The sequence below is a fragment of the Diadema setosum genome, chromosome 21, assembly GCF_964275005.1.
Source record: "Diadema setosum chromosome 21, eeDiaSeto1, whole genome shotgun sequence".
NCBI lineage: Eukaryota > Metazoa > Echinodermata > Echinoidea > Diadematoida > Diadematidae > Diadema > Diadema setosum.
In genome coordinates, this window is record NC_092705.1 from 20,784,669 (window position 1) to 20,796,684 (window position 12,016).

The following is a 12,016-nucleotide window of genomic DNA, read 5'->3' on the forward strand; positions in this document are numbered from 1 at the left end:
AGATGTTAACCTGTTGAGGACGAGTCTCGAGTATACTCGGGCAGATGTCTATGGGAAATGCGTGTTGTAGCAAAATCAAACAGTCCTCAGCGGGTTAACAAGGGGCTTTAAAAGCATTCTCTTCACTGAAGGACCGTACTACATACATGTTCTTATTCCAAGGATGTTGTAATGCATTTGAAATAAATTCCATTGAAGATGAGGTATGCCTGCTGTTACTAACCAATATGCTACAACTGGAGAAGGTAATTATCCTGAGAATAGTCCACCCCATCAGCAGCTGCATACTTGGAAGTACTACACATAGTTGTTAAAGACTTGTATAGTGTATACGCCATATATTTATCAAGTCTAATCTTTTGTAAATGGAGACTTTCCAACAATTTTGTAAGTGGTTAAATTTTGTCATTTTGGAGTACGGTACTGAATAGAGAAGTGTATACATGCGCGTGACATTTACAACGTATGTCGGGATTGGAGTTATTTTTTTTGGTGTATTTTTAAATTTTTGAATACCACCCGACCGACTCACAAAATGTGCAAAAATTAAAACCTCACGAAATATTCGGTGTAGTATTCTTGTTGCATTGATGTTCACAGGACATACAGTATATGAAAGAGCGTTACTCAAAACAAAACAAAACAAAACAAAAGAGACCTCTGCGGATTTAGCATGATGGATAATAAAGCTTAGCCTTTGCCAAAGGCTTTCTGCTGTTGTAATTGCAAAAGAAGCAAGAAAAGGTATGCCACATGAGGCATCACTCAATCAATAATTCTGTAAATTGCTGACGAAAATTTGTGAATTATGCTATTGAGTGTTCCTCTGAATGTCTTGCAGGGAAATCCCAGATGTTGTGTTGCGAAAATTGTTCACCATAATTTCCTTCTAGGATGATTTGTCTTGCAAAGCAAGGCATTGCTTGCACTCTAGCCATTTTACATAAATTTTGGTAATATTTTGAGGAAAAAACAAAGAAAATTTCCAGAGGAAATTATAGTGGAATCATATTGAGCAGTTGTAGCAGTAGCAAAGCACTTTCTAACAATTTGTTGTATGAAAATGTCACCATGACAATGTAAATGCTGCACTCAAACTCTTTGCTTGTGGACAATTTCCTTGAAGCACAGCTTGAATGTATCAAAGATACCAGAGAAAAAAAAAATGATCTTGAATTGATTCTTAAGATTGCAGGAAATGAACAATCCATACAGTATGCACTTCTGTACGGGCTGTGAATGCACATCTCCACACGTACATTTTCTATGCATACATCCAGTATACTGGTTTTTTTTTTTTCCTTTGAAATTATTCAACGCTGACTGCATCCCGCCCAGCTTATCTTGGCATATCTAGGCTGCTATCTTGTAGTTCTATTGCACACACTCACACACGCAACTCTTTGTGCCTTTGCTTGTGTGCATGTGTGTGTGTGTGTGTGTATGTGTGTGTGTTAACACACATGTACATAACAAGGCAGTACAAGAATTCTTTTTTTCCTGTGCCGCAGGATGTTGGCAGCAGACTGTTGTTGCCATGCCAACCGGCTCATTCTTCCTCCACATAGATGGAAGCTGATTATCATAGAAATGAGTCGCATGTTTTCCATGTACTCACCATCCTCTATTCCCTCTCTCTCTCTCCCTCTTATATCTTCTCCTCTGGTAAACTGCCCCCCTGTCTCATACCTATATATGTATACAATGTGTATATATTATACCCGGTATTTGAGATTCTCTACATTTATGTGTATTATACATGTACATATTTATGCATTATACATTTATTGATGTTGAGCGCTTGCACACAGCGTGGGTGCAAATAAAATGAGGCCATGACTGATTACTTTACCTGATTTATGCACGGTATTGTATTTCAGAAATGCAGTATCTATTACTTGCAAGGCTTCAGTGTTGTCAGAAATATCCATAGTGTAACCAAAAGTCAGGACTATTAAAATGGTATAAAGGCAGTTTTGCAAGAGGGAAGTTATGGTTCGACAATACAGTTGTATTTCAGACTATTAACCCGTTGAGGACTAGTCCCGAGTATACTCTGGAATTTGTCAATGGAAGATGTGTGTTATAGCAAAATCAGTCCATCCTCAATGGGTTAAGATCCCCCGTTACACACACACACACACACCATTTCATTTGAGAGCTGACATTGAAAGACATCTTACAGTTACCAGGAGATGAATCATAATGGTGATTATGAAACCGTTTCCTCCGGAAGAGACAGGGTGATGTTTTATCCCCCCCCCCCTCCCCCATCTCATTCATTTGCAGTCACCGAGGGGAGGTCGCTGCTTCTGACTGCCCACAATATTGGCATAGCATGAATGCCGATTAGTAACAACCAGAAAATGTGCAAATACCTGTCGATGTCTCGTGCAGAAATCTACAAAAGCACATGGTACCTTTTTAATTGTGAATCTTCTGACAGAGGATATTTCATATGATTATTTGTAGTTTGTTTATGGTAACAATGCTGTGTGGCAGCATGAAGATACTTACATGTACTTATGCACATTCTCCAAGTGAAGCTATGGAATCTACTAAACTGGGAAAAATTGATTCACTTTTCCGGGCCACAGTACTACATCTGACATCATCTGCCTGTTTTATTTCTTGAGGAAAGGGAGGTGATTTCTCATTTTTTATGAGAGAAATAAATAAATATAACTGCATTAATGTTTGTTTGCACACTGACAGATGTCACAGTGCAAAAGTGCAGTGATTTGCAGTGGTATGTAATGGATCTTTTGTTTGCTGTAATACAGGAGTACTGTATCTTTCATTCATTGCTCTGTATAAACATTTAGACTGTAAAAGAGCTACAACAACAAAAGTAACTATAGTAATATGATCTCTCTCTCTCTCTCTCTTTGTCTTCCTATCTTTATCTCACTGTCTCATTTTCTCCTTTTTCTTTTTTCATTTTCTTGTTTTGCTGCATCTCTCCTTTATGCTGTCTTTTTGGCTCATTGTCATTTTCCCCCACAGTACACCGTTATGGTTTTCGTTGTATTCATCGCTCTCTTCGCATGTGGCATCGCAGGATTTATATTTGAGAAGCGGGTGAGTATTCACTTGGATGCCCTTGAATAGGATCAGCCTTGGCTTCTTTTGTGGAAAAGATAATTTTTATCATCCTGTGTAGAAACTGAAAAAAAAAAGGGATTAGAATTGTTACAATACCTTTTTTTTTTTTCATTCTAATGATTTGTAAAGCCCTGAATGGGGTGGGTTTTTTTTAAGTATTTCTCTCGGTGGTTGGGGAGTGGATGAATTGGGATGCAAGTGTTACCTGAATAATTATGCTGTCATGAGAAGAAAAAAAAAAAAGCAAAGAAAGAGAACATCACAATAAGTCAAGGTATTTGCTTCAAAATATTATTCTTTATCTCTTGTGCTTACTTTTGCATGGTGGAAAGAGCAATTCTGCTCTTTGGTGGCAACTCTGTCATTTGAATAAAAATGACTGTCTGTTGCTTTGTAGACTTTAACCTCCAAGGTATTCAGGTAGCACTCTGTCAAAGGCTTGTAGAGGTGTCAAATAAGCCAGAATAGGCTCTGTAGGTGGGTCTTCATCTTTACACCAAGGACAAGGACAGGTGATATTGGAGAGTATGAATTGTCCCCAGGTAAACACCCTCCTCTAAAGTGATTATGCCTTGTGACAGACTTTTCTTCCTCTATGCAATGATTCAATTTCACAATCCTGCAGTATTCAAAGCAACAGAAGTATATAAAATGTTTATCTGAAACCAGTATCGGTACTCTGATCGTATTAAGATAGTACATTTCTGGGACTGTATGCAGGGCTCGACACTAGCGGTGGCCCAGTGGTCCGGGGCCACCAAAAACGCACGTCGGGCCACCAAAATTTCAGAAATGAAGAATTTGGTGGCCTGAGCGGGTCACCAAAAAAGGTCTGATGTTTGCCTTTGGGCCACCAGAAATAAAAGTTAGTGTGGAGCCCTGCTGTATGTAATGCATATTTTGAAATTTGTGCAAGGTTTACATTGGACATGCAGAATCTTACTAGTACTTGACTTGTGCCAAGTGCAAATTGCAAAATTGAGAAAGCAATATTGTGCAAATTGCAAAATTCAGAAATCAATTTTGCATGTCAAGTTGTGTTATGATATACCAGGGGTCGCACTTAACTTTTCTTTTAACTAGCCAGGCGGACTACTTAGAATCAATTTTAACACTGAAGCAATATTTTGGCTAGCCAGACGGACTAGTAACTTCAGAATTTTATGATTTATAGCTAGTCCGACATGATTTTGGGTAGCCAATGGCCAGCGGACCATCGCCAATTTCGAACCCTGTATACCATATAGCTACATATAAGCTGATTTCTTTTCTGCTCCACACAGCTCAAAAGAAAGGTAAAAACATTATACCTTTAAAAAAAAATATCCTTGAGAGGGTATGACTTGCTTCTTTGCCAGATGAACATTATTGGTAATAAAACCTGTCAGAGACATTTTGAAAATGCCCATGTGTTGATTGGGTATGGGACAGCAGTATTTTCCTTAATCTTATGACAGGATGAATTCCGGACCTAAAGTTTTAAAGTCTTCTCTCATCTCTCTGTTTCATATTCTGTAATATTCATATTGCAATGATTTTTTTTTTTTTTAATTTGCAGGTTTGACAGTACGTACAGTTGAATAATCGCAATCATTCTGTATTTAGTATGAATATGTGACTGACAATATTTACTGTATACTAAGAATTAAACACCCTTTTAATAGGTTGGTATCATGATGTCATTTTTCATTTTTGCATGTTTTTGTTTATATTTGAAATGTTTGAGCAGCTAACGTCAAGTTTCCAAAGTGGACTTTCCAAACACATCAAGGATTTTGGCAGCGACAATGAAGGTTTAGATGACTATGTGGACAATCTTCAAGAAAGTGTAAGTCCCTCATTCTTCTTCTTCTTCTTCTTTTTCTTGTATTTTTATAGTAAATTCCTGTAGTCGATTGCATCATCCCAGCCACTTGCTGGGACGTGTTCCTTGTTTATATCCAGCTTGTCATAACTTTGGTCACTTTTTGTCACCCCTTGAATATGCAATTCTGTGTGCAAGTGGTATTATTTCATGGGCATTTGCATTGTTTGCAAATTTTGAGAGCAGATTGATATTCACAAATTTAACAACACGCAAAAATAATCACCACCTGTAATATAAATGCTATGAGTATTGTATCTGAGGTGGGTTTGCTAATTATTCTCTTGAACAGTGAAAATACTTTTTTCTCATTGTATCAATGCACTGTTATTTTGCAAATTAAGTTGCCGTCGGCCGGTACTCATGGAATTATATTACCATTCCCTTTATGGGAAGTTTTATACTTGTGAAATATATGACTAAATATATAGTAGCATGTGGGATACATGTAGAAGTAAATTTCGTTTTGATTATTTTGTTCAGTTTGCAAAATAGATGTATTGTCAATGTCTTTCATAAGCTCTTAGGGAGGTGTGCCAAAGTCTGTTAAATCTAACAATTTACACATGTCTGATGTTGTAGGCTGGCCCCAGTGTATTTTCATGGCAACAGCCATATTTTTTTTTCTTTCTCCATGCTTGTTGAATAGTACTGATCTCTTGATGTGAAGCTGTATGTGTTGTATAATATCATTGTCTGTTGACTGTGTCTAGTTACACTCTGTACGTATGTATCTACAACTGTAGACTTTGTAGTTACCTCAGTATTAGACATGATTAGACACAATCTCTTTGCAACCAGCAATCCCTCATTATCGTAAAAAAAAAAAAAAATCTAAAAACTCTTAATTGTTTCATTAATGATGCCATTGGAAAGCACATTTCAAAATGTATATACCATATTTGTGGGTAAACTTGGCCTAGCAGGTAAACTTGGCCCCTTTTAAAGGTGCATAGTCCTGGTAGTGTAGAGGGCGCTATTGATGATACTGCCGATCACCGTTAGCATTGATACGAAGATTACCGAAGTTGAGCTGTCATCAAGAGTAAAGTGCGTAGGTGTTGCTTAGTAACGTTGCCTTCGTTGTCTACTCTGCGTATCGGGCAGTCTGTAGTAATGCCAGGGTGCGTGCATATGTGCTTGTTATTATGACATCACAAAAGAAGTTTGCTAAAGCTGTCATCCCCCTCAGCCAAATCATGAGCCGAACTGTGATCCGACCACTGACTACAGTGAATCGGACTTCTTCGGACTCGGGGAAGTGGGCCACAGCGTAAGCGCTAAAGAGGAGTCGATAGCGTAGGTCTCTATAGAAAACTTGCGCTGTGCGCCCGCGTACGCATTTGACTAAAACACCGGGACCACGTACCTTTAATGGGGTCGTATAGGGGCAAGAAAACCCATTAAGCTGAGTTTATCCACAAACATGGTATATGGAGACTGTGCTGTATAACTGTATTGTTATTATTATTACTGTATTGTCATCGTTATTATCATTATAAATGACTTGAAATGCACTAGATGCTCGTCCGTTATTTTGATTTGAGCTCCACCCATTCTAATTTCCCTACTTTGTCCATTCCGTCATCCCTTCACCATCGCAGTTGTTTTGCTGCGGTGCGACAAACTACACAGACTGGCTGACGGGCACGTACTGGTCACAGAGCCACACGACCACCGTTCCGGTCAGCTGCTGTAACCGCACCGTGGATGAAATCGTGTGCCAAGACGCTAACCCTGGCCAGGGCGTCATGATAAGCAACAGCAACGGGACAGTCTATATCTTCCAAGAGGTACGTTTGGCATTCCAGTATAACAGTTCCCATGATGGAAGTGTCTGGTTTAGAAGGAAAGTGTATAATGCTTAGAGCCATTTCATCTTCTTTTGTTTTCATCTTCTCTAATCCAAAATGTCATTCACGGAAGCACCCTCCAAGTTAACCCAAGATTTGAATGGTTAAAGGACAAGTTCACCTTCATTAACATAAGGATTGAGAGAATGTAGCAATATTTGTAGAACACATCATTGAAAGTTTGAGGAAAATCGGACAATCCGTTCAAAAGTTATGAATTTTTGAAGTTTTTGTGCAGTCACCGCTGGATGAGAAGACTACTGCAGTGTATGATGTCACATGCGTACAACAATATAAGGAAAATATAAAGAGAATTTCACAAAATTTCATCTTTTGAAAAAAGTACACATTCCCTTGAATCGTTACTGACATATATGTTATGGTTAATATCATTCCCATTGCCTTTAGAAAGAGGCAAGTCAAGTGCTCTTTTATTATGCGAAAAAAGTGAAAATATGTTGAATTTTCTTTACATTTTCTTTATACTGTTGTACTCATATGACATCACAAGCCTTAGTAGTCTCCTCATCCAGCGGTTCCAACACAAAAATTTTAAAAATTCATAACTTTTGCATCGACTGTCCAATTTTCCTCAAACTTTCACTAATGTGTTCTACTAATATTGCTGCATTCTCTCAATCCTTATGTTTATGAAGGTGAACTTGTCCTTTAATATTCAATAATACAGGAGCAAGCAAATTTTCAATTTACCTTTATCAATGCATATTTTAGGCCTCAGTGAGATTCATGGTGACTCTAGCCAAAAGTTCAATTAGTTCTGTGCTGTTGCAATAAACATTGATAGATTGACCTGTAATTGATGAAGCTGGTAAAGAGCTGGCAAAAACAAAGTATGCCTGCCCAAAGGGTGATGAAAAAAACCCAAATGATGGAAAACATTGCAGATTGACATTTAGACTGAATTGTTCGTTTGCATCATACAAGCATGTCATCATAAAACACCCTAAAAAAACACACACACACACACACAAAGAAACAGACAAAACTCTCGAAAATTAGCTCTAGTTCTTAGGTCACTTCAGCTGGTCATTCTTGTGCAAGACTGCGAGCTTTGGACAGAATCTCTTGACCAGTAAAAACTCTTGCGGCAGACCTTTAGTTTTCTGCAGGTATGTTTCAAACATTTTAGCATAATGATTACGTCTCATTAATTGGTTGCAGTAATGATAGTGATTGTGATAGCAATCATGAAAATGACAAAGATAAAGATGATAATGATGAGGATTATCATGGCATCAATAGTAATGATTCTTATATTGATGATGATTCTGAAGATAATTTCTGATTCAAATCACATAGCACTACTCATCAAACTGCATTGTTTTGTAACCCCAAATTTCTTGCAGGGTTGCTCAGCCAAGGTAACATCTTTTCTAAGCAGCAAAATGGGTATCATTGCAGGAAGTGCTTTAGCCTTTGGAGCATTCCAGGCAAGTATTCACTTTTTAATATCCAAGGTGGAAATTATGGCATTGTTGAATTTTTTGCTCATTGCTTGCGACATTAACCTAGTATCAATACAAAAGCGCTCAAATTTTTTACAGACATATTAATATTTTGTCTCAAGCAGAAATTGTGCTCAGCATTGATTGAGTATCATGTGATTGTTTCCTAAAGCCTTTCTTTTGTTACATGTAACATTTTTTTTGTTTTTTTCTTGAATATATTGTATATATACCAGGCACTATTGCAGTCTAAAATTTGAGCATTAACTAAATCGAAACAATCAATTTTCATGGAAAAAAAAAACCCACAATATTTAGTCAAAAGTGTGTAGATTTATAAGCATTGTACCAATATATCGTCGCTGGGGTGACAAGACCTCGTATCTCAAAAATGTCAAAAAAAATTTTTTTTAGCTTAATGGTCAAATAATGGGTCAAGTGATGTCTTGGCCAAATCCTAACTGTCTTACTTCAAAAATGAAGCCACCATGACATGTCAAAGAGAAGGCTTTCCCATTCACTATAGTGCTTTGGCCGCCATGTTTTTTCGCTCTCCTGAACATTTGACAATTTTGAGATACGAGGTTTTGTCACCCCAGCGACGATATGGTAGAATAGGGCCCTTGTGGTTCAATTTGTAGTATTTTACTGAAAATGAAAATCATTTAAAATTGACACCATAATGTAGAAGAGATCAAGCTCTACAACATGATACAAATAAAGCCTTTCTGGTTCTGAGCCGAAAATATTCTCACTTGTGTATGTGAAATATTTTGCATTGTGATTGGAATAGTGCCCATCTAACTTTGCAGGGGAAAAGAAATATATCTGATGTTATCTTTTGCCACTGGAACAATTTAAGATGGAAAGATCTATGATAAGGATAAGGGAAATCTTACTTGGTAATGTTGAAGAGAATGAAGCTCCTTTGCTTCTTCGTGTTCAGAAACATCTTTTAACTCTGTCATAACTATTGACGCCCTGCTTGTATGCACTATGTCAGTGGCACAACAAGATGGCGGCAATAGAAGGGTTAAAGTCTTGACTGACATTCTGCCCCTGGGGGGCTCTCTCCCTCTCCATCAACAGCTGATTGGAATCGTACTCTCCTGCTGCCTCGCCAAGATGATCAACGCCAACAAGTACGAGATGATGTGATGAGCTGGAGGGCCGCAAGGGAGAGAGATAGAGACTGAGGAGATTGGGAGAGACGGAGAGCGCCACCTACTGTCCCTCCTTGCTCCGTAACCCTTCCCTGCTCAGCAAGACGCCATGTATTGCCAAAAAAAAAAAAAATCCAGATACTTGATAATCAATGAGGAAGAAAAATGAAAACAACAGCAACAGAAGAGAGAAGAGATGTGTAGACAAAAGAGACCCTCAAAGGAATGTATGAGTGCATATATTCATCGTCACTGAGGTGACAAGACCTTGTATCTACAAAATGTCAAATGTTCAGGAGAGCAAAAAAACATGGCAGCCAAAGCACTGCTATCCTTTGACATGCCATGGTGGCTCCATTTTTGGGGTAAGAAAACTAGGATTTGGACAGGATATCACTAACTGATTATCTGACCATTAATCCAAAAAAGTAATTTTCACCAAAGTTTGAGATACAAGGTCTTATCACCCCAGCAACATTATAATATATACACTGTATGTGCACTCACACACTTCTGCAAATTGCAATTGTATGTAGCATGTAAATTGTGTAGGTATTCAGTATATTATAACCATTGTAGTCTCCTTTTTTCACAAGTTCATCACCTTCCTTTTTTCCCCCCTCAGCCAACATTGTACCTGGGTCTGTTTATTTTTGTTCTTTAAGTAAATCTGTAAATCACTATTTATTTGTGTAGCTTTTCTATCAAAAACTGAAAAACCACCATCAAAAAAAAAAGAAGAAGAAGAAAAAAAAAGGTAGAAGTTGAATGTTACGTAGACATCTCTGTATCATACTAACTTGATGTTAATGATTAAGCTTGCAATGCATGAGTACAGGGTGTATGAAAACAATGTGCATTGATTTTTTTCTTTTTCTCAAGATCACTGCTTATCTTGGCTTTGTATCGCTGTCAATCATTAAAGTTCTAATGAATGTGTAGCCATTTTCTCTAGGGCAGACATTGTATTCTATTCATTCTCTGCTGTCCAAAAACCAATATTAACTACAGATGCAATATGCCCAGGCATCTTGTTTCTGTATCTGGGCTCAGAATTCACAATGAAAATCAGCTCTGCTGTGATTTTGTCATATCAGTTGAAAATGGATATGTAGAAGGGAATAAGATTTTATCATTTGTATCATTCATGGGTATGGCAAGTAGCTTGCATTGCCAAGAATTGGGGAATTATAATAGAAGCTATGATGTAAATCTGTCGAGAGCCAGTGAGCACGAGACAAGTGTTACATCAGATAAGATAAGGTTTTCTAGGTTTATGGTTCCATGACCAAAAGAGGGCATTTCTACACTAAAGTTTGTTCTCAAGAGCTCACTCCTGGTTCTAATACCATCTGGAGGAAAAAGCAACAACAATAAGAGTGCCCTATATCATCCTTGAAGCTATAAGGATAGATTATGTTATATTTAACCGACCAGATAGGTTTCCAATGTTGATTTGTGTCTGTAAAAAAAAAGTTCTTTTCCTCTTGTGCGCTTAGAGGTGTGCATGTACATTAATCATGATTCTCATGACAAATGGGTTTATACATCTCATGAGTTGGTGTCCAATCACATAAATTTCCGCAATAACACTGTGCTGCATGCCTCATCCTATACCTCTTGTTAACAACACTGCAGATGAACAATTCAGGGCCATTTTGCCCCTTATGGGGAAAACGCATTGTTTTATGCTCAACACAATTTAGGATGATTAGGGTTTCCTATTTAGTACAGGGTTTCTGTTTTATGTTGTTCTTAGTGTGTGACTATGTTGCGTTGCATTTCTTTACTCTTTAAGGCATTGGAGGATCTCATTGTAATAATATAGAATCAGTATATGGTGGTTTGTTTGTTTGTTTTTGTTTCACAGCATTGCTAATTCTGTTTTCTCTGCCAACCGCTACTTTTGGGCAGAGATTTACAAGGATAGTAATGAAGCTGGTGCTGATAGGTTTAGCTCTGACTTTGTCTGCGTGGATCCCAGTGGGCAAGGTGGACTATAATCACATGTGTGCAGAACATAACACATGATAACTAGGTTCTAGGAAATGCTCTGGATACAAAAAAAAAAGACAACAACAAACAAACAAAAACAAAGATGAAGCTACTGTAGTTTAGGAGAGGTTATTGACTGGTAGAGAGGTTTTTTTTTTTTTTTTTTTTTTTTTTTTTACTGTACATTATGGACTGTCAAACCATCACATAAAGTTTTCAGCATGGTTAGTTGTGAACGCATAATGCTGCACTAAATCTTATATACCTTCTAGAAAGGGTTTGCGCAGGATTTCAGCAAGGTGTGGTCCAGTCTAAAAGCTCCCTTCCAGTGTAATGCCCTCCCTCATAAAATCAAGGGAAGATGATTCTGGGTATGAAAGTTGTGTACATTTTAACTTATTACACTGTACAAGACTTCTGATGGGGATATGAATTATAGAATGCCACCAGTACTAGGCAGTCCGCTGCTGGATATTGTTGAGTAAGGAGAAAGAACAGGAGCTGATGTTGAAACCGTTTAAATCTTACCAAATGAACTCACACCATGAAGTCTTCAAATTAGTCCTGCAA

General features: G+C 37.7%; 1 protein-coding gene across 1 annotated transcript in view; it reads left to right on the forward strand.

Annotated features, from left to right (window-relative positions):
- The window catches only part of LOC140244236 (tetraspanin-6-like), a 55,671-nt gene extending 45,593 nt beyond the window's left edge, over positions 1-10,078 (forward strand). The window contains exons 3-7 of the mRNA XM_072323871.1: positions 3,007-3,081; positions 4,835-4,933; positions 6,574-6,762; positions 8,190-8,273; positions 9,378-10,078. Of these exons, the coding sequence (XP_072179972.1) occupies positions 3,007-3,081; positions 4,835-4,933; positions 6,574-6,762; positions 8,190-8,273; positions 9,378-9,446 (516 nt within the window). The 3' untranslated portion in view covers positions 9,447-10,078. The remainder of the gene's footprint in view (positions 1-3,006; positions 3,082-4,834; positions 4,934-6,573; positions 6,763-8,189; positions 8,274-9,377) is intronic.
- The last annotated feature ends 1,938 nt before the right edge of the window (positions 10,079-12,016 follow it).